The sequence below is a fragment of the Mastigoproctus giganteus genome, chromosome 5, assembly GCF_048544385.1.
Source record: "Mastigoproctus giganteus isolate SK-2022 chromosome 5, ASM4854438v1, whole genome shotgun sequence".
Classification (NCBI taxonomy): Eukaryota; Metazoa; Arthropoda; class Arachnida; order Uropygi; family Thelyphonidae; genus Mastigoproctus; species Mastigoproctus giganteus.
The window spans coordinates 229,247,315-229,266,871 of NC_143579.1; the positions used below are offsets into that span (position 1 = coordinate 229,247,315).

The 19,557-nt window shown below is 34.1% G+C and overlaps 1 protein-coding gene across 1 annotated transcript in view; it reads right to left on the reverse strand.

Annotated features, from left to right (window-relative positions):
* LOC150086227 (latrophilin Cirl-like) overlaps window positions 1-19,557 on the reverse strand; it is a 90,168-nt gene that overhangs the window by 10,658 nt on the left and 59,953 nt on the right. The window contains exons 14-17 of the mRNA XM_090373781.1: window positions 17,953-18,343; window positions 8,869-8,972; window positions 7,565-7,733; window positions 5,156-5,296 (exon numbers count right to left, since the gene is read on the reverse strand). Coding sequence (XP_090229907.1) covers window positions 5,156-5,296; window positions 7,565-7,733; window positions 8,869-8,972; window positions 17,953-18,343 — 805 coding nt within the window. The remainder of the gene's footprint in view (window positions 1-5,155; window positions 5,297-7,564; window positions 7,734-8,868; window positions 8,973-17,952; window positions 18,344-19,557) is intronic.

Consider the following 19,557-nt stretch of genomic DNA (forward strand, 5'->3'; position numbering starts at 1 on the left):
AAGCTTGGTTTACTCATGATTGTATTTTTAATTTTCATAACTGTCACGTTTGGTCTCACGAAAATCCTAATGCAATTCACGAGTCACGAAATCAGCAATGTTTCTCGTTGAATATCTGGGCAGGACTACTAGGAGAACGTCTGATTGGACCACACTTTCTGCCAAACAGGCTAACAGGAGAGTTGTACCTTCAGTTCCTGCAGAATGTTCTTCCAGAACTCCTTGATGATGATAACATTCCACTTCAGTAATGCCAGAACGTTGTTTATGCATGATGGTGCACTGGCACATTTTGCTCGCGTTGTAACTCGGTATCTAACTAGAAGGTATGGTCAACGGTGATAGGTAGAGGTGGGCCTGTAATGTGGCCTCCCATATCACCAAACTTAAATCCTATGAATTTTTATATCTGGGGTCATGTAAAAAGCTTGGTGTACACTTCTGACATTAACACAGTTGAGGAATTGCAGTGTCGGGTTGAAGGAGCCTTTCAGCAAATCAGAAATGACCCAGGAATGCCTGAGAGGATTTGCAACTCAATGCAGAGAAGACTACAAAGCTGCATATGGATGCAAGAACAGCATTTTGAACACCTTTTGTAACATCCTGTAACATGTGACATCTGTAAAATCCGGTGGTGTTGAAACCAAAAATAAAAATGTATTATCTTACGTTTAATAAAACCACCCTTAGCAAAAGATTCACAGCTTTTTGCTAAACCAGTGCTCCCAAATCAGTGGTAGATCTTAACAGAAAATGTGCATTATCTTGAAAACGGTTCATTTGCTGCCTGATGTTCACTGGGACTTTTTTGCTTATTTTAGTTTGTACTTTTCACCTTTAAATTATTAACCATCATTTTTGAAACACCCTGTATATATATATATATATATATATATATATATATATATATAATTAAAACAAATTTTTAAACAAAAAGCTCAAGATATAAAGTAAATTTATGAGTATATATGTAATTTTTTTTTTGTCAAACCAACTTAAATTGCTAGCAGTGGTACACATTATCAGTAATATGCTACGTATAACAGTTTATTGTACTTGTTTTAGAATTTTTCATCATCTCCTTTAAAGGGCCATTATAATATGAAAAATTAGTCTTATTGAAAATAAAAACGAAAACATTTTTATTTCTAACTCTCTTAATTGTTCATACATGAGTAGGGTAGAACATTTTGCATGTCACATGTTGAAATCTGAACAAGTGACACAAAATACATTGTTTACTGTTAACAATAAGTACTGTGTTTAGTAGCTGTAAATTGCTGTTACTGTAAGCTTCTCTGGTCTTATATGGTCATTTGGAATATAAACAGAAAACATTTTATTTTCCATTAATGACTGGAAGAAATGGCTTTTTTACTACCATGGATAATCTCCTTCTTTCCAAAGGTATCTTTTCAATTCAATTCTTTCTCTATCCTTTAAATCCTATAAATTGCAGGTTATGCAGCTTTTTTTAAAACACTAATACTGTTCTCTGTCCTATTCTCTACTTATCAGTAATCCTTGCACATATGACTAAACTGCATTGTGATTTCTGTATTTCTGTCCAGGCCAATTTTTACTGGTGCATCATGAGTACTGGCAATCATCGTAGCTGATTTCTACAGGTATGTTACCTCATTCACCACCACTTTTTTTCTACCCCCTCTTCCTTCTTTTCATAATATTTGTGTAATTTAACTTTTCAAGTCAACAGCTTTCCTTTTCAAGGTTTTAGCCAGGAGGATAAAACCAATCCCTTCAGGAATTTCTGATTCTATTCATGAATCTGTCATGTTTATTTTTTATAGCCAATGCATTGCAACAATAAATGACTGATATGGCACCATGCAATCATTTTTAAATCATTGCATAATTTGAAACATAATATGGTTTTCATGGTAATCTATAATGACAGCTATTTATATCTGTGGTGCTCTTGTGAGATACCTCGTTAATAAATATTGAAAACAATAACAACGGGCCCAGCAGTGAACCTTGGGAGTCTTTTATGTGTGACAGTATCAAAAGCCTTCCTGAAATCCAAGTGTATGATATCAAAATTATTTTTTTGCATCCAGTTCCTTGGTCACTGCATCATAGTAATCTATCAGATTGGTTAGATAGATAACCCCTAACAAATCCATGCTGTGGCTGATATAATTGTATTCCTGTCCAGATGGCCCTGCATTATTTCTTCAACCAGTGACTCCATTATTTTCCCTGGAACAGATTAAGCTAACAGGTCTGTAATTACTCATGTCACCTTTTAATCCCCTTTTATGAACCAGGGATACATTTGTACATCTCCAGTCCATAGGGTCCTCCCCTGAATCCAAGCATGCTCTTATAATTATGGCTAAAGGCTTACTTACCTCCTTTGCTGATGGGATCTATCCCTATTTGGATAGATCCCATCCACCCCAGGTGCCTTTTTTCATGTTGAGCTTTAACAATTCCTCTTCCACTTTCCTTTCAGTTATCACAAAGTCATTTAGCTCCCCATTGGAATTATGAATGCTTATGAGAGTATAGTGTGTTGTGCATATATATTTATTTAATATGAGGATGTGTCTGAATTAAGTCAAAGCCTCTGAGAGATGACTTTGATTTGTATGCTTCAAATGAAAATGTCTTCATCAACAATGGTCATTACAGTATTGATTTTGTGCTAGCAGTGTAAAAATTCATGGATTGTGATACCAAAAACATCCCACTACATGTATCATTACAGATTTCATGGACACAAAATCAGCACAAAATCAATACAGATGATGAGTGGTGGGCATTTTCAATTCAGACTTGTTTTCCGAGGTCAACCCTAAAAGGAATGTACTCTGTATATAAGAGTTGACTGAAAAGCAATGCCTCTTAATTCATTTGATACCTTCAGCTCTAGGTAGTGCAACAAGTTCCAGCTAAGCTCTCCCATATAGTTAAGAGTTTAGTAAGCATATATATAGTAGCATTTCCTTGTAGTTCATATATAAGTTACACTGTTATAAATGGAAATGTCTTTGAACATGCAATTCAAACAATATATACTTATTTTATTTTTTATTTCTTAAGTTAGGGTGGTCCTAAACCAGACTATGGCAAACCTTCCATGTGTTTATATACATTACTGTACCCAGCAAGGCTGTTCCATGAATGCCCCTAAAAACCAAATACAACAACAGCTGTTCCATGTAGTATTACACATCTATATTCTGCTCCATAGCAGACTGATATAATGTTTATACACAGTATATAAGTCACCACACATGGGTTGATTCCAGTCCATACTCAGTATATTGAGGTTCTCACTGCTGAAAATTTTAGACCTGTCAAAATTCATCAACAGTTACTAGCAGCATATAAGGACGAAATTGCTAATATCAGCATTGCTCATTGGGGGTTTTACAAATCAAAGAGGCAGTGTAGTTGGTAAAGCTATGTTTTAAACCTTTATTATCAGCAAGGCTGCATTTAAACTAGTTGCGACCCTAAGCTATAACATGTATGAGATCCTTCTCTCTTGTCTGTCACAATATTAAAAAAAGGATTTTTTAAGATGAAGCGAGGCCCCTTGTAATTCGAGGCCCTAAGCTGTAGCTTGTTCAGCTTATGTGTAAATCCGACCCTGATTATCAGTGATTAGAGTTAGTGTTTGTCAGTCAGCATTACAATCAGTAATGTTGGCTGATAAAGTGTAGAAACCAAAAGCAGACAAACTTGTTTCCAGTGATCACTGGATCAATCAGATTTAGGAATTTTTAAAAAAACATGTTCAATGTATTCAAATTACCAAGCTAGGGTATAGAAAGACATCAACCAAACAAATTCACAAAAGCTTGATAAAAACGAAAAGACAATGAGTAGAAGTTTATCAACAACCTTTGTCCCATTTCAAATGTGAAAAGGATGTGTCCTTGAACATTATTGTGACTGGAGAACACTCCTGGATTCACTACTGTGATCTGAAAAACAAGAGACAGCCCAAGTAATTTCACTATAAAGCATCTCCATGTACAAAAAAAAAAAAAAAATTTCAATTTTCAGCTGGCAAAGCAATGTTGATTGTTTTTGGGGACTCTATAGGTGTTATCTACACCAAATTTTTGGATAAAGGGACCACAGTCAGTCCAGTACATCAAGACATTGGATAAACTCAAATAATTAATTGAATATGGCCTGGGAATACATGACCTCACAGCAGACATGCAACGTTGGCAAGAATTTTAATGCTGGGATTTGAAGTTCTGTAATCTCTCTATAACCGAAATTTTTGCCCAAATGATTTATATTTTTTATTCTAAAGCTGGAAGAGCAACTCCAAGTCAACTAACACAACTCTGATGAGAAAATTAAAGCACCATGAGGAAATGGGTTGGTCACCCGGCTGAAAGAATTTTACTTGAATGGCATACAAAGCTTGTTAATTGCTGGACAAAATGCATTGAGTTAGGTGGGGCATACACAGAAAATTGATATATGAAATTAAGATAACTTTTTTATCTACAAGTGCATTTTATATTCTGATTTATCTTTATTCCTTCAAAAGTTATGCAATAAGAGGCATTACTTTCTAGTCTACCCTTGTGTTTGTGTTGTTGTTGTTGTTGAGTTTAACGATACATAGGCTGCTAGGGCTATATTGTCTTTCTAATGGTGATTGTATATGTGTAGATACATCAGCTTTATCTGGGTTTTCTTAATATAGTAATTTATATCCATATATAAATAATGTAGCAAATAAAAGAACACTTTCTACATATAATTAAAATGCACTGCTTATTACTAATCAACATTTTATCAATTCAAGTTTCTGTTATAAAGAAAAACATGGAGGGTGCCACAAATTGCCATGCATGTGAAAATTTGACCTAGCAGACAGCCATGCATCAGAGCTTGCAGGATAATTTTAAATGAAAGAAGCAGTAACACAGATTGCACATGAACCAAAGCAGTGTGTAGACTGCACATGAAACAAGCCAACCAATATTAAAAAAGCCAAAGAAATAATAGTAATCATCAGATGAGATGAAGAAATAAGAAGGAAGGAAGGTATGGGAAGATGGATAAACCAAATGGATGCAAAAGTGCAAGTGCAATCAATACCTGACGATAGAGAGCAAACAGAAGGAGGGGTCATAGGGCATGGGGTACCCACAGTGTGCTCTGTTGGAGACAAGGTATTTGTCCCACTAACTGACAGTTGGCTGGGAGGAGGAAACTCAGCACCCTTTGGCTCGTAAATGCAGGATGGAAGCCACTGATGACTGTTCCAAAATTTTGTGCACTCTTCCTTCACCTGAAAGATACAATTGTTTATTCTTATTTAAATGGTATGATTATAATCAACAAATTAATAAACATTTGCTGAATGTACTTGATATTTAATTTGAAATAATTATTAATTACAACATAAATAAATAAATGAATGAATAATATTGTAAATATTGAGTTACTGTTAATATAAAATGCAGAGCTATGAAAGAGTGGTTACAAACATCTGACATACAAGCAAGGCTCAATAAAGTACTAATTATGATACAACATTGAATAATACATACAAATGAAATAATCATTACATTTTTTTTTTCCTGATCAAATATAAATGGATGAAAGTTTTTATTTTGATGTTTATAAACACAACTTAAAAGTTGTTTAAGAGTATATGGTGAATGCATTATGTCAGTCTAATGTTTCATGTAACAACACATTACTTAAAAACTCTGAATTCTCAATCACTATTTATCAGTGAGTTGCTAATCGTGCTCGTGAGTTATTATTATTATTAGCCATATAGTGCAAGGAAGCCTGAGGCTTATGCTGCACCAGCCAAAAAAAAATCCTGTGTTATCCTGAGAGAGAGAAAGAGAAGTAGAAGGGAATCACCAAGAAAGAGAATGATGATGATATCTAGCTCGCAACAGGTGATCTCACAACCTTCCCCATGCCAGAAATTAATGAAAATGCAAACATGCTTTACACTAAAACAGTTGTATTGTATCTTACTGTGTGTGTGTTCACTTCAAACTGGTGTGATAAGGACTTTTATGGCTCTGAAATGAAATCTTCATTCTGTGCAACCAGGAAAGAGTAAAACTGCCAAATGTATTAATTTTTCTTTTATACTACTTGATTGTTCCTGGCCAGAGGAGTTTATAACTTCATTATTACAGCATCTAAATGGCACCTCCGTAGCCAGGTAGGAAGGAATGGCAGAGCGTAGCACCAGAAAAATGGGCCATGCATTTTTGTGGCAGCACAAAATATGTCTCACATGTATTTGAATGAAGGACACTAAAAACATGTATGCTGCTGAAGGACCACAGTCAGCCTAAATGGCTGAGAAAGCAGAGTTTTAAATGTATAATGTAAAAATTAAAAGTGATATGCAAAACTGAGAATGAAAAAAGATTGTATTGGTATGGAGTTCTTTTTGGTCACTCCATATTGCTTTCACTGCTTATTACGATAAATGATACTCTGCCTTCTAACATCTGGAGTTCAAGCTGTAGTTGTTGATGTACTCTAAACCCCATATACATAAAAAAAAAAAAATGTTGTGTTCCCCCAAGGTTTTATTTTTTCACTAATTCTCTTCCTCCTGTGGGCAGGATTTCCACTGGTTGAAATCCTACACAATCCTACTCACTGTTGATAATACACACACCATTCCACTTTCCAATTCAATAAACTTCTCTGCTTAATCAGCCACAATTTCTTGAATATCTATCACCAATTCATTAAATCCTGATATCTATGTAATTCTCTAGTTGGGAGAGGAAACTTAGTTAACTTCAGGCCTAAAATCCAGTAATGTTTTATTTCTCATATGAAAGAATCTCTTGCTTCCGTGATTACTTTTAACATTACTCATTCTAGACAAGAACAGCTATCCTTACTAGGAATCAAAAAACTATGCTTTCTCTTTCACCCTTGATGTCAATTTTCTTCTAAATAGCTGCTAATTCTATACAAATCATAAATCTGCCTTACTATGGAATACTATTTCTACCCCAAGTAGTTCTTCCAAACCTCTCAAGAATCCTTCAGCTTTATCCAAAAGAGAGCAGTCATGTTAATTAATGATCCCTCTCTTACAAATTCACTCAGCCCTCTATCACACAGATGTTCCATTTCTGCTACTTGCCCTTTTTTCATAGGTACTATTCTTCTGAATTAATATCTGTAGTTCTGTCTTTCTTCAAAACCAGTCTGAACATGTGCATTGGTGGTTAGTTACCACCATGTATTCACAATTTCACTCCAATCACATAACTTCACACAACTTACAAAAATTGAAGTTCAACAAAGATCTTCTACCTTCTAAACATATACACAGTACAAGAGTACTATAAGTTATAATTTCCTTTTTTGTTTGGGATTATGATAAAAAAAAATAATACTATAAAATGATTTCCACAAAACAACATCCTAATAACAGCTAGCTGAGAATAACTACAATTACTATTTGAGACCCCTTAAAAGCAAGTATGTATTTATTAAAAACAAATAATTGTAAAACATTCTCTGAGATTTAAAGAAAAAGTTACATTTAATGCTTGCTTACCTTTTCATTTTTCAAGCAGTAGAATATTAATATATGTATTCCTTGTAAGCTATTCAAAACAGTAAAGGTATAAGCCAAAAATACAGTGTCCTCTACAACATACAGCAGTCCAGAAGTCCAGGTTAGCCCTGAAATGCACAGTAGCAGAACAGCTTGCCTTATCCATGATCTAGAGAGAAACAATAAACATAAACTGAAAATATATTTTAAACTTATCAAAACTTCAGGCATATAATATGGACAATTTAATAAAAAATAATAAATGCAATAAAATAAATTTATTCATTATGACAACTTTCTAACATTTCTGCATGAGTGGGCCACATTGAATGATCAGATATTTGGCAAGGGTTCCACCTTGTAATGAAAACATTTCCATTTTGAGGTGCAGACCATTTCCGCACTTGCAGTGGGGTCTGCACCTCAAAATGGAAATGTGTGGTAAAGTCCACATCTTGAAACAGGAATATGAATGCTTATTTACTAGGTTGACTACCAAATTGAGAAATACCCTGTTGGGCTCTGATATACAAATCCAAATCAGTGCATTTCTTGACAGAAATCATTGAAGTTTTGAAAAGACCCATAATTTACTTCTGTACTAAGAAAAATATTCTAATCAAAAACATTCCTTTTTTTTTTTTTTGATGAACTTAAAAGTTATATGCATTTTACTTTTCATAATGGCAATGAATTTTATAAAAGAAAAATGCAATTTGCATTTTCCTGAGGCATGCTGTATACCAAAAAGGAGAGGTAACATAATTCTGCTCAAATATTAATTGTGAAAAATTTGAAAATAAAAAGCCACTTTGAAAACTTATTTCCTACTTTCAAATAACTGCTATCAAAACAATAATTTGATAGTTATTTTATTATCCAAACGTATCAATAGATGAGTTTATTCCCCTCATCACAGTTCTTGTTTCAAAACTAGAGTTTTGAAACAAGAAAAGGATATTTTTCCAAGTTTTACAAAATGAAAAACATAATTTGTTCCTAATATTATAGTTCATACTTTCAAGATATCATAATTTAGAAATTTATTTCAAAGGTTTATTTGATTCATTTGGTGTTGTCATTCAGTCTCTGAACAATATCCAATTAGAAAAAAATATATTACCTAGAGCACAAGCCCATCATCACCAAATACGGAGGATGCGGAAAGGTCAGGGAATGACCACCGCAAACAAATGCTTAAACACCTAGAGCACTATACTAGTAGGAGATGAGTAATGGCTGCTTTTTAAAATTAAAATAGATATGAAAACCTTTTATAATGTTCTAAAGCACAAAAAATTTACCTGATGTTAGCAACTCTGGCTTCTTCTTTCCCTTTAATAGTTGTTGTGTTGCCTGAATGATGACACAGAATGCAAGCTGCTATACATAAAAATACTACTCCTCCCTGCAAATATTTTATAACAGAATCAGGTTGAGTTGTTTCATTTCTCATTAATATTTGCAGTGGCCAAAGTATTAGAAGCTCCGTCTCAGATAAAACATGGGATGACCTAATTACAACCTTGAATAAGAACTAACACCCTGTATAAGTCATGGCATGGATTTCATTGACCAGAACAGAAATATGTGCACACTGCATATAAAGAAGCTAAATGATATGCATATTTGCTAGGAGACTATGGACAACAGTTTAAACAAGAAAAGAGTTGCTTGGGCTTCAAAACTAATACTGCTATTTTAGCCACTGTTATAATGCATTATTAGCATCTAAATTGCAGTATAGTTATTTAGGGGATTTATTCAATCTTTTTCAGAATAGTAACTGTAGTATTTGGGCTTATACAACTGAATTCTCGTTTCAACCACTGTCCATAACTGCTTCCCAGACATATCTGTCATTCTAGTCTCTATCTACATGGTTGACATAGATTTTCATTCCATTTGGAGTATTATTAGTGTGACTTTTACAGTTCCAGTTTTCCGAGTCCTAATATATAATCTTAATGGCATCTTTTTGTTACAAATTTATTATATTGTTTTAAAAATGATTTCATCCCCAAGTCACTATTTCAGGACCAGTTATTTTAGGTACTTTTCAGGTGACTTTTGTTACAACACAGGCATTAAGATTAGCCTGTGTTGTGACAAAGTATCATCAAATAAAAGAATATAGCATTTTGATAATTCCTAAACTGTTTGCTTAGTTTAGGAGTTATCAAAATGCTATATTCTTTTGTTTGATGATACTTGGGTTCCTCCTAAAAAAATGAGATGGCAGTGGCTAGAATTGCTAATTGCATTCAGTTCTGATTTGGTTTACTTTTGTTTAGGCTTTTAGTAAAGTTTTCAGAATAATACTGAAAAAAAAAAAAAAAAAAAGCACACACTTCAAGCATTCCTTAAGAACTTACAAAAGAGACAAAACAATCTCAGAAAATCCTTAGATATTTGGTTTGTGCTTTCCATTCTTTTTGTTTGCATATATTTCAAGAGTACATAAGTAGTCTAAACAGGCATGCTATATCTCCTCTCACAATTGTTTTCAAAATTTTCAATGTTTTGCTGAACACAGAATGGTGTTATACTAGCAACTGCATCTGTTGTTTCCCAAGCAATGAGCCCTTGCAACAAATCTGCTCTGTAAAATGAGCAGTGAGCAGTATGCCTTACTTATTCCATGAGAAATATCCCTGACAACAAGAGATACATCATGGATGTTTGCTATTCAGATGATGTATGCTGGATCCACTGCATCATAAGGTAAAATCCACATACATAACCTGCTGCCTTCTATGCTGTCTGCACAGAAAATGTAACTTTTTAAACCCAGAATCTTTTTCTAGTTGTCCATAGCCGGCCATCAATTATGTGTCACTCTGCGATGGGTAGATAAGGGACCAACTTCCAGACCACTGCTCCATCATTTCCTTAAAAGTGGTCCAACTGAATATTTGAACAACCTTACAATATATTACTCAATTTATACTACACTACTGAGATTGAATGAAGTCATTTTTTAGTAGCACTTCCAAAAGTACATACAACAAAGCATGCAATGACTACCATTTCTTTTCTGTAGATAGTACCTTTACAGGTTGCTACATTTTTTAAATAAATTATGAAAGGATAAATACTAAAATGCAATTATTTGTAGCACAGTTGGTAGAATCACCGTCCTTCTCACACTGGGTGGAAAAGACTAGAGTTCAAATCCTGCCAATGATGCAAGGAATTTTTATGGGCCTTTTTCACAACGTGGCTGAGTTAGCCAGTCTCAGGTGAGGGTAGCTTGGTTTTTCATCCAGCAAGCAGAAAATCGACACAGAGCAATTTGGCCTTAGTTGCTAATACTCCTAAATTCCTACTGCAACAACAACAAGCCTGACATAATCTAGAAGTAAAATGTAAGGGTATACAGTATGACATTGTTACTCCATTTTGGTTACCACGTTTGGGACTGATTGACTGCTAAAATACAGTGATGCTCTTGTATACGCTATCGTGTGAATTCTCGTGATCTTATGTGGCTGTCCGAGAGAAATGTTAACAGAGAAATGTTTTATTTATTAGCACATGAGGACCCACAAGACATTTGCATCTGAGAAATAACCAAGGAATGTAGAACCAGCCACAGGGTTTAGAGTTGAAAGGCTGTGGCCCTATTCTATGTAAACTGCAATAATGCAAAGTACTTATTCAGTTGAGACTGAAAAGCCAAAGAAATCCTGGAAGAAATGCACTAGTAATTGATTGGAAAGTTACAGCTGAGATACAGCTGTAACTTTCTAATCAAGGCAGGACAATTTGTGAAAAATAGATCAGAATTAAATAATAAAATTAAATTACATAACATTGTAACAGAAGTGAACCTGAATATTCCTAAATAAAATGATCAGCAAGCAGGAAGACAGAACTAACTAAAATTTTCAAAATTGTTCCCAGTTGGGTAAGTACTTTGCATGATTATGATTTGCATAGCATAGAGCCATGATCTTTCAACCCAATCCAACCCAGCAGCTGTTTAAGGTTGTTAAAATACTATATCCCCTATTTTTTTTTCAGATACTATGCCTTGTGGTTCCTAATGAAATGAGGTATCAGTAGGTGCAATCTTCTTTAATCAATTTAATTGTAGCAAATTCTTTTTCCTTCTGCATTTTATTTTGTAAATCGAGGAACCTTTGAAAGCATCAGCTGAAGAGAAGACAAGATTGTTTCAGAAAGTTTTCATATGCTTTCAGAATGGCTTCAAAAAAATAATTTCTTTCAATTTTAATGCTATATTAGTGCACTGAGATTGAAAATCAAAATGGTGGTGGGAGACCTTCTAACACTGACAGAGCTGCTAATGTTCTGACCATCTGCATGACTGTAATTTTAGATAATATATTTTATATGTAATATATTTAATATAATATATTTTTATATACTTTCATAATATATTTAATATAATATATTTTTATATACTTTCATAATATATTTTACGAGATCCATCATGAATCAATCAGGGAACGTCACTTGACAAGTTCTAAAACCACTTCAACTGATTTACTAGATAAAGGCTTTAAAAAACTGATATTTGTATTTCCAAACTTTAATTCAATCAATCTTGAAACTTCACAAATATGGAATACCTGGGATGTGGCATCTTATTAGATTAATAGCTGTTTTTGTTTGAGAAATCTTTGTTTCTTTTGGAGACAGATTATTATATTATGTTTATGTCTGAATGTGACATGCTTTAAGAGTTTGCTTTTAGGTCTCTTACTTTCTGATATTCTTAAGTAATAATTGTGAAAGCATTAAAATGTTTCAGTAAGATTAATTTTTAATATTCACAAAATGAATTCTTTAATACACAGCTCTAAAATTAATATTCCATCTACAGCTAGAGCTCAGGAATAAGAGAACTGTTAATATATTTTTCAAATCACTTTAATTTACATGTTGTATGGCAAATAAGAGAATTCGTGAAAATTTTGATTACAGAAAATAAACAAAACTGAGTGTAGAAAAAATGGGAAAAAATAAGTTGCTGTTCCACTTTGCACACAATTAATGCAACCTCTATAGAGACCTAACAAGTTTTATAATGCTTCAGATGCATCAGCCAAATGGATTGTAGCATATGACCAGAGAGCTGAGTGACAAATTTTGCAATGAAGTATGAAAAAAACTGAAACAAACAATCTTAAAATCATAATTCAAGTAGTATGCAAACAGAAAAACTGAAACAAAGATTCTTATAGAACTACAGTGGAATCTCGTTAATACAAAGTTCAAGGGACCCGAATTTTCACGTTTTGTAATAACGAGGTTTGTAATAAAGAGGTCCCCCAAATTTTACTGTTTTTTTTTTTTTTTTTTTGGTACATACTGTATATCTAAGAATAATAATAAATAATAATAATAACAAAAATTAATTAATAAAATAAAAACAAAAGTCTTGTCTAACAATACAGTAATAGGAATAACATATTTTTTAAAGATTTTATTTTTTATTTGTAAGATAAACTAAGAGAAAAGCAATATTAACAGAAATGAAAATATTGTACAGTATATACTGTATTTTGATATATACAATATTTTAGTACCACAGTAAAAAGAATTACAATCTTAATATAAAAGGAGACATACAGACAATTAACTTTTTAATAAATTAATAAAATTTAAAGAAAGAATCCAATGTTGTTTGTACAGTTTTTTTCCTATATGCATTTTTAACTACAGCACAGACGTTATCAGATGCAATAGTTGTTTCTTTATCAATGTTATTGCAGGCCAACACATTCTCTATTATGTTCAATGCATTTTGCGAATCTTTTTTAGATGGCAGTGTATGCGCTTCTTCACTTTCCCCGTCGCTGGTAACAAAAACATCATCGTTTTGTTTGGTACCCAGCAGCTCTTCTGGTTTTGGCATTGCAGTGGTAGCAACTTCATCATCCATGTTTTTCGATGATGTTCTCTCCAAAGCCACTCTTTCTGAAGCAGTTGATTATTACACTTAATGTAATACTTTCCCAAGCAATAACAAGATTACAGATAGCATCCAAGACATTCTAATTTGGCTGCAAATTATTCCCTCCTTCTATGTTGCAAATCAAGCACTTTATCAGGTGGGCTCTATATGCTCTCTTGAGGTTATAAATAATGCCTTGATCCAGTGGTTGCATTAAACTGGTGGTATTGGGGGATAAAAACAACAGCTGTATATTTGTCAACTTAAGTGTCTTGGCAGAATGTGCTGTACAACGGTCTAGAATCATCAAAATGTTCCTTTTTTTTGAAGCAATTCTTCTGTCCAATTTTGATAACCAAGACTGAAAAATTTTGACTGTAAGCTAAGCACTTCTATTGGCCGCATAATCACAGGGAAGTTGGTTAACTGCTTTAAAACATCTTGGCTTGGAAAACTTACCTGTTTCGTCAAGAATAAAAATATCCTTTGCCTCATATTTTTCAAGGATGGACCACACAGAACACAACAACCAGTCTAGCCTTTTCTTTGTTGACTAATCCAGACTCATTGCAAAAATTTTGTGAAACCAAGTTATTCCTGTCTTTAAATCTTTGGAGCCAGCCACTGCTACATTTGACGTCACTAATCCCATGTTGCTGAGCTAGATAATTTGCCTTTTCTTGCAAAATTGGACCTAATATTGGCAAATTAGATGCACGCATTTGTTAGTACTACTCGAAAAGTTTTGTTTCAAGTTCCTCGTGTTTTGCACCACAAATTCGCTTCCTGTTTTTCATCGCTGCTCCAGTGTCACGCACTTCTTCAAGTCTTTTTTGGCTTTTCAGTATTGTAGATACTGAATTCCTAAGGGATACTGTATTCCTTTGCAATGTCCGTTTTGCTTCTTTCCATCCTATCAGCCTCTTGTATAATTTTTAGTTTAATTTCAGGGTTTAATTCTGTCCGTCTATGGTTTGTCGCCATAGCACTGCTAGATAAGATTTAATATAAACAAATTTTAAATTAATTTAAGTTCTGAAAAAGACATCAGATCAGATAAAATGGCACAAAAAATAGATTGCTGTACACGATAGCAAAAGACTCTTTGAACTGGGGTAACAATTGCAACTGACCTAATTCTTGCGGAGAGCGAGGGAGTGCATGTAAACAACTTAGAAAAACTTTTTATTCTTTTGTTAATTTAACAACTCATCCTTCAGAAAGATGTTTTTCTAAGTGCATTTGACGTAGCTACCATAAACTGCTTTTGTTTACACAAAACTAATTTCTAACAAGTCAGTGCCATCCTTTTGGAAGTAGGGAGCCAGGTGGCTGGGGGCAATAAGCAGATCGCTCTGCCAAGATTTGTATTAAACATACAAAATGACAATATTTATTTCTCATGGGGTGAAAAAGAACTTTGTAATACATATTAACCGAATTTTGTAATAAATGAATATATTTACATAGAAAGGCCTATCCTTTTGCAGGGGAATGGTATGTGCTTCATATAAACGAGTACTTTGTATAAACCGAGTTTGTATTAACAAGCTTTTACTGTATTCATATAAATCAAAAATAGATATTTGCAACAACATGAATGAAAATAAATTACATTATCACTGCAATTTAAAAGCACTTGCCACAGTGAAAAAGTGTGCATTTTTCCAGAGATAGGATGTGGGTGTAGTTGACTGAGGCACCTATCTCAGTTGCAAAGTCAGAAGGGTTCAAGAATTAAGGAATTTAATGATGCAAATTCATATGACATACACTACCCTCCAAAAGATATATGACACATGTCAATTTTGCATTGACATCACTGTGCAACTCACTCCAATAGCATGCCATTTCCCCTTTGGCCACCGTGACACACTCTCTTTTTGGTAGGCTTTCCACCAATGAAAAATCCTGCAGTGGGTATAGCCCTCCATTCCTGCTACAGAACTGATCATTTGAGTTACTGATGTAAGCTGTATTGGTCTGGCCCTCACTTGATGTTTCACTTCACCTTATAGCTTGTGCTAGCCATTTAAACTTTTGTATATTCATATTCTCCAGCATCACCGCAGTATGGCATGGAACATTATCCTGTTGAAATAAACCTGGTTCTGTACCAAAGAACTACCAGATCACAGGGAGCATGAAATTATTCAAAATGTTAAGGTAAGCATTGGCTCATGCTTCATTGTTGACACAATGCCTTCCAGCAGCAGATATTTTCCAGGCATCCTCTACATCCACCCACCTATTAGTATTAGTAATGGCCACATGGTGCAAGAAGGCCTATGGCTTATGCTGCACCAGCCAAAAAACCCCCGAATAAAACAATGATAAAAAAAAAAATAATAACAATAATAATTAATAAAAGAAAAAGAAATTTAAACCTATCATCCTATGCGCTTCCCTCACCCGAAGGTACTATCCAGATGACCTTTGAATTTCCCCAAACTGTCAGCCTCTACCACCCATGTAGGCAACTTATTCCAGTAATTTATAACTCGCTGGCTAAAATAAAACTTCCTGCAGTCTAATCTAAACATTTCCCCCGTAACTTGAATTTATGTCCCCTAGTTCTAGCATCATTTATAATCTTGAAAATTTCATCCTCATTCATTTTACTGATGTCTCTCAGAGCCTTAAACACCTCAATCAAATCTCCTCTAAGGTGTCTAGTTTCCAAACTCTGCAACCCACATATTCAAAGTCTTTCTTCATAAGGATGCCCTTTTGCCGATCTCACCAGGCGAGTTACCTGTCTTTGCACCCTTTCAAGAAGCTCTATGTCTTTCTTTAGGTGCGGTCTCCATACTTGAACACAGTATTCCAAGTGTGGTCTAACAAAAGCCTTATATAATGGAATTATCACATCCCTATCTCTACTTGCAAAAGTTCGATAGATCATCGATAGGACACCATGGGCCTTCCTTGCAACCTGTTTACAATGCTCAGAGAATTTCATGTCTGACCGTATCGTAACACCCAAGTCCCTTTCCTCCAGTACTGGGTTTAGTTGAACCGAGTTCAGTTGAATAGGGTGTTATGAGATTCATCACTCCATAGAACCAATTTCTACCATTCTCTGGACTAATTATAGTGTTTGTTGCACCACACAAAGCAAGACTGCTGATCGTGGTTGATGTCTTTCTTATGTGCTGCCAGTTTCCCATGAAAACTAAAACTGAAACCTGTATGTAGTGTGTTTGTACAGACCTCGATCCTTATTAGCATTAGTAGAGGCATACGATGCAAGAAAGCAAGCTTATGCAGCATCAGCCAAAAAAAAACCTCCCATTTGTTCCAAATTGCCTGTCCAGCTTTGCCTTAAATTTATTTAGGCTATCAACTTCCACAACAAAAGATGAAAGCCTGTTCCACCAATCAATTACCTGCTGGCTTATTGATGCCTTAAACTTCTGGTTGATGTTATGCAGAGATGTTTGATGAGATTGTTATACTAGCCTTTCAAGTATCCTCTAGTCATGTGGAATGAACTTCCATGGCCTTTGTGAGCTGCTAGATGGTGATGGTACTGTCATGCTTCCATTTCACGATAACATCACAATGCCAACAGTCAACTCTAAATGATGTAAAGTATCAGCAGTTGTGCAAACTGATATGCCAGTAATTTGATATCTGACAATAATGCCTTTCTCAAAATCAGTCAGCTTGGCTCTATGTGCCCTGTGAGAACTATTAACTTATGTGGCTCATATGCCTTTCTTATATTTGCTGGTCTAAGTCACTTATTTACATGGGAAGGTCCAATGGACTATGAAAACAGAGGTGTTGGGGAAGGAAGGAAGGACATAATTCTGAATAACTGCCCTTGGTTGAGGGTAGTTATTCAGAATTGTGTCCCAGGCATTGTTCAAAAAATAAATAAATAAATAAACAAAAAAAAAGGATTCATTGAATTATTTTGATTTTTAGCATTATTATTTTGTTAAAATTCACTGTAAAGAAATTAGATCTCTCACTGTTTGAGTGCAAAATTCACTAATGTACCTGCTTATGTAACTTTTTTGACACAATAAACTTTATTAAAAAATTAATATTAAAATAATGGAGAATGAAACAGTCTCCTTTATTTAAAATTGCTTTATTATTATTTTTTAATATATTAATTTCTGTACAACATTCACCAATGTATCCACTCTAATAGCACTTTCTCATCTAAGGTCTGCCAATGTTAGTAATGTGTTTTCTTCAGATTAACAGGAAGAAGTATAGACCAGATTATAACTATAAAAACCATTTCAACAGAACTTAGAAATAAAATAAACACAAAAAAAGTAGTTGATAATAATGTCAATGGTATGTAACTTTATTAATAAAAATGGGAATAGTACCCATAAATAAAAATATTGATTTCAATAGCTATGCAGCCAGTATGAAAAAACTTTTTGCAACAAAGTTCACCAATTAATATAAGAGTCTACTAAGTAAAATAGGTACTTACAAAAAGTATTCCAGCAGCAGGTCCAACAAAACTAAAAATAAAATAGTTATCAGCCTGCAACCAGCAGTACTGCTTTGTTCCATAGCTGTAAGGATCAATAATTGCAGCTACCCCTACAATAATACCAGGAATGCTGTATGATAGAAAACAGTACCACCTCCATCTTTTCTTCTCAATATCAAATATTTCTATTAGTATAATGTACAGTTGAAATCCTTCAAAAAATAGCCATGCAAATGTTGAGAGTAAGAAGTAATGAAGAAATCCAGCCACAATAGAGCAAGCAACGCTGTGATGGGTCTGATCAATACCACCTAGAAAAATGGCTTCAGAGAGGAAAAGACACAGGAAGAGGTTCCTGTGAACTGTTATGCCATCTGATTTCAAACTCCTAGAAAGGAAAAAAAAAAAAAAAAACATAAAGTTAAAAATTTATTCAACACAAATGCACTTAGCCTTTGGTAGTAAGTGCACTGTTTCAAAGTGATATGCATGAAAAAACAGTAATAAGAAACATTTATTGTACTAGACAAAATTTGAGGATACAAAAAAAGTATTTTTTTCAGTAGTAGTAGTACTCAGGTTACAGAGGTTCGGAATATCTGTTATAAACTATTATTCAATAATATTGGCACACCCAATATTCTGTAGATGCTTCCATGGGCCTATTCTTCTGAATTCTGTAATTCCCCACTCCCTTCCAAACCAGTCTGAATATGTGCTGCAACTAGACAAAAAAATAGAACAAAAAAAAATTTGATGCAAATTCACCATTTAGTAAAATCACTTATTTTAAAATGCAACACGTTTCGTTGCATTTTAAAAAAGAGTGATTTTACTGAGTGGTGAATTTGCATATCATTTTTTTTTTTTTTTTTTTTTCAACTTAGAGAAAAGTGTAACAGAAATCCACAAAATATTAATTAAAAACAGCTCTCAAAAAAGATGCTATTTCTGAGTCATCTTAGGACTTTTCAGCAGTTCACAGGGTTTAAAAGGGATGCTCAAAGATGGTCCTCATTCTGGATGTTCTTAAAATTCAAAAACAATGACTTAATTGTTCACCCTGATGATCTGATTGGAAGTGGTCATCATTTAACTATCCATGAAGTTGCTAGTGAAATTAGTATTGATGCTGTTCAGAGAAAATGGCCAGAAGAATGAGCTTCAGGGAATTGGTGCTTGCATCATAACAATGTCCCTGCACTCACTACATTCCACAAGAATTTCTTGCAAAGCACTCTATCACTGTGGTTCCCCATTCATCATACTGGATTTAGCACACCCTGTGATTTTTTTTCCCAGCTTAAAGCCACAAGGTCACAGATTTGTAGTGACTGAGGAAATTATTTAGAGTATGACACAGAAACTATTAGCAATTTCAAAAGAAGCCTATCAGAAATGCTTCCAGTAATTGGCACAGTGTACTGGTGTACACAATGCCAAGGAGAGGAAACTATTATGAAGGCAATTCATCCAAACAGCTGGCAAGCTTCATTTCCCAAATATTAGCTCACTCCCTGAAGAATTTCATCACACCTTGCTATGATGTTAAAAAAAAAACTGTAGTAGTAGTAGAGGCATGTGATGCAAGAAAGCAAGCTT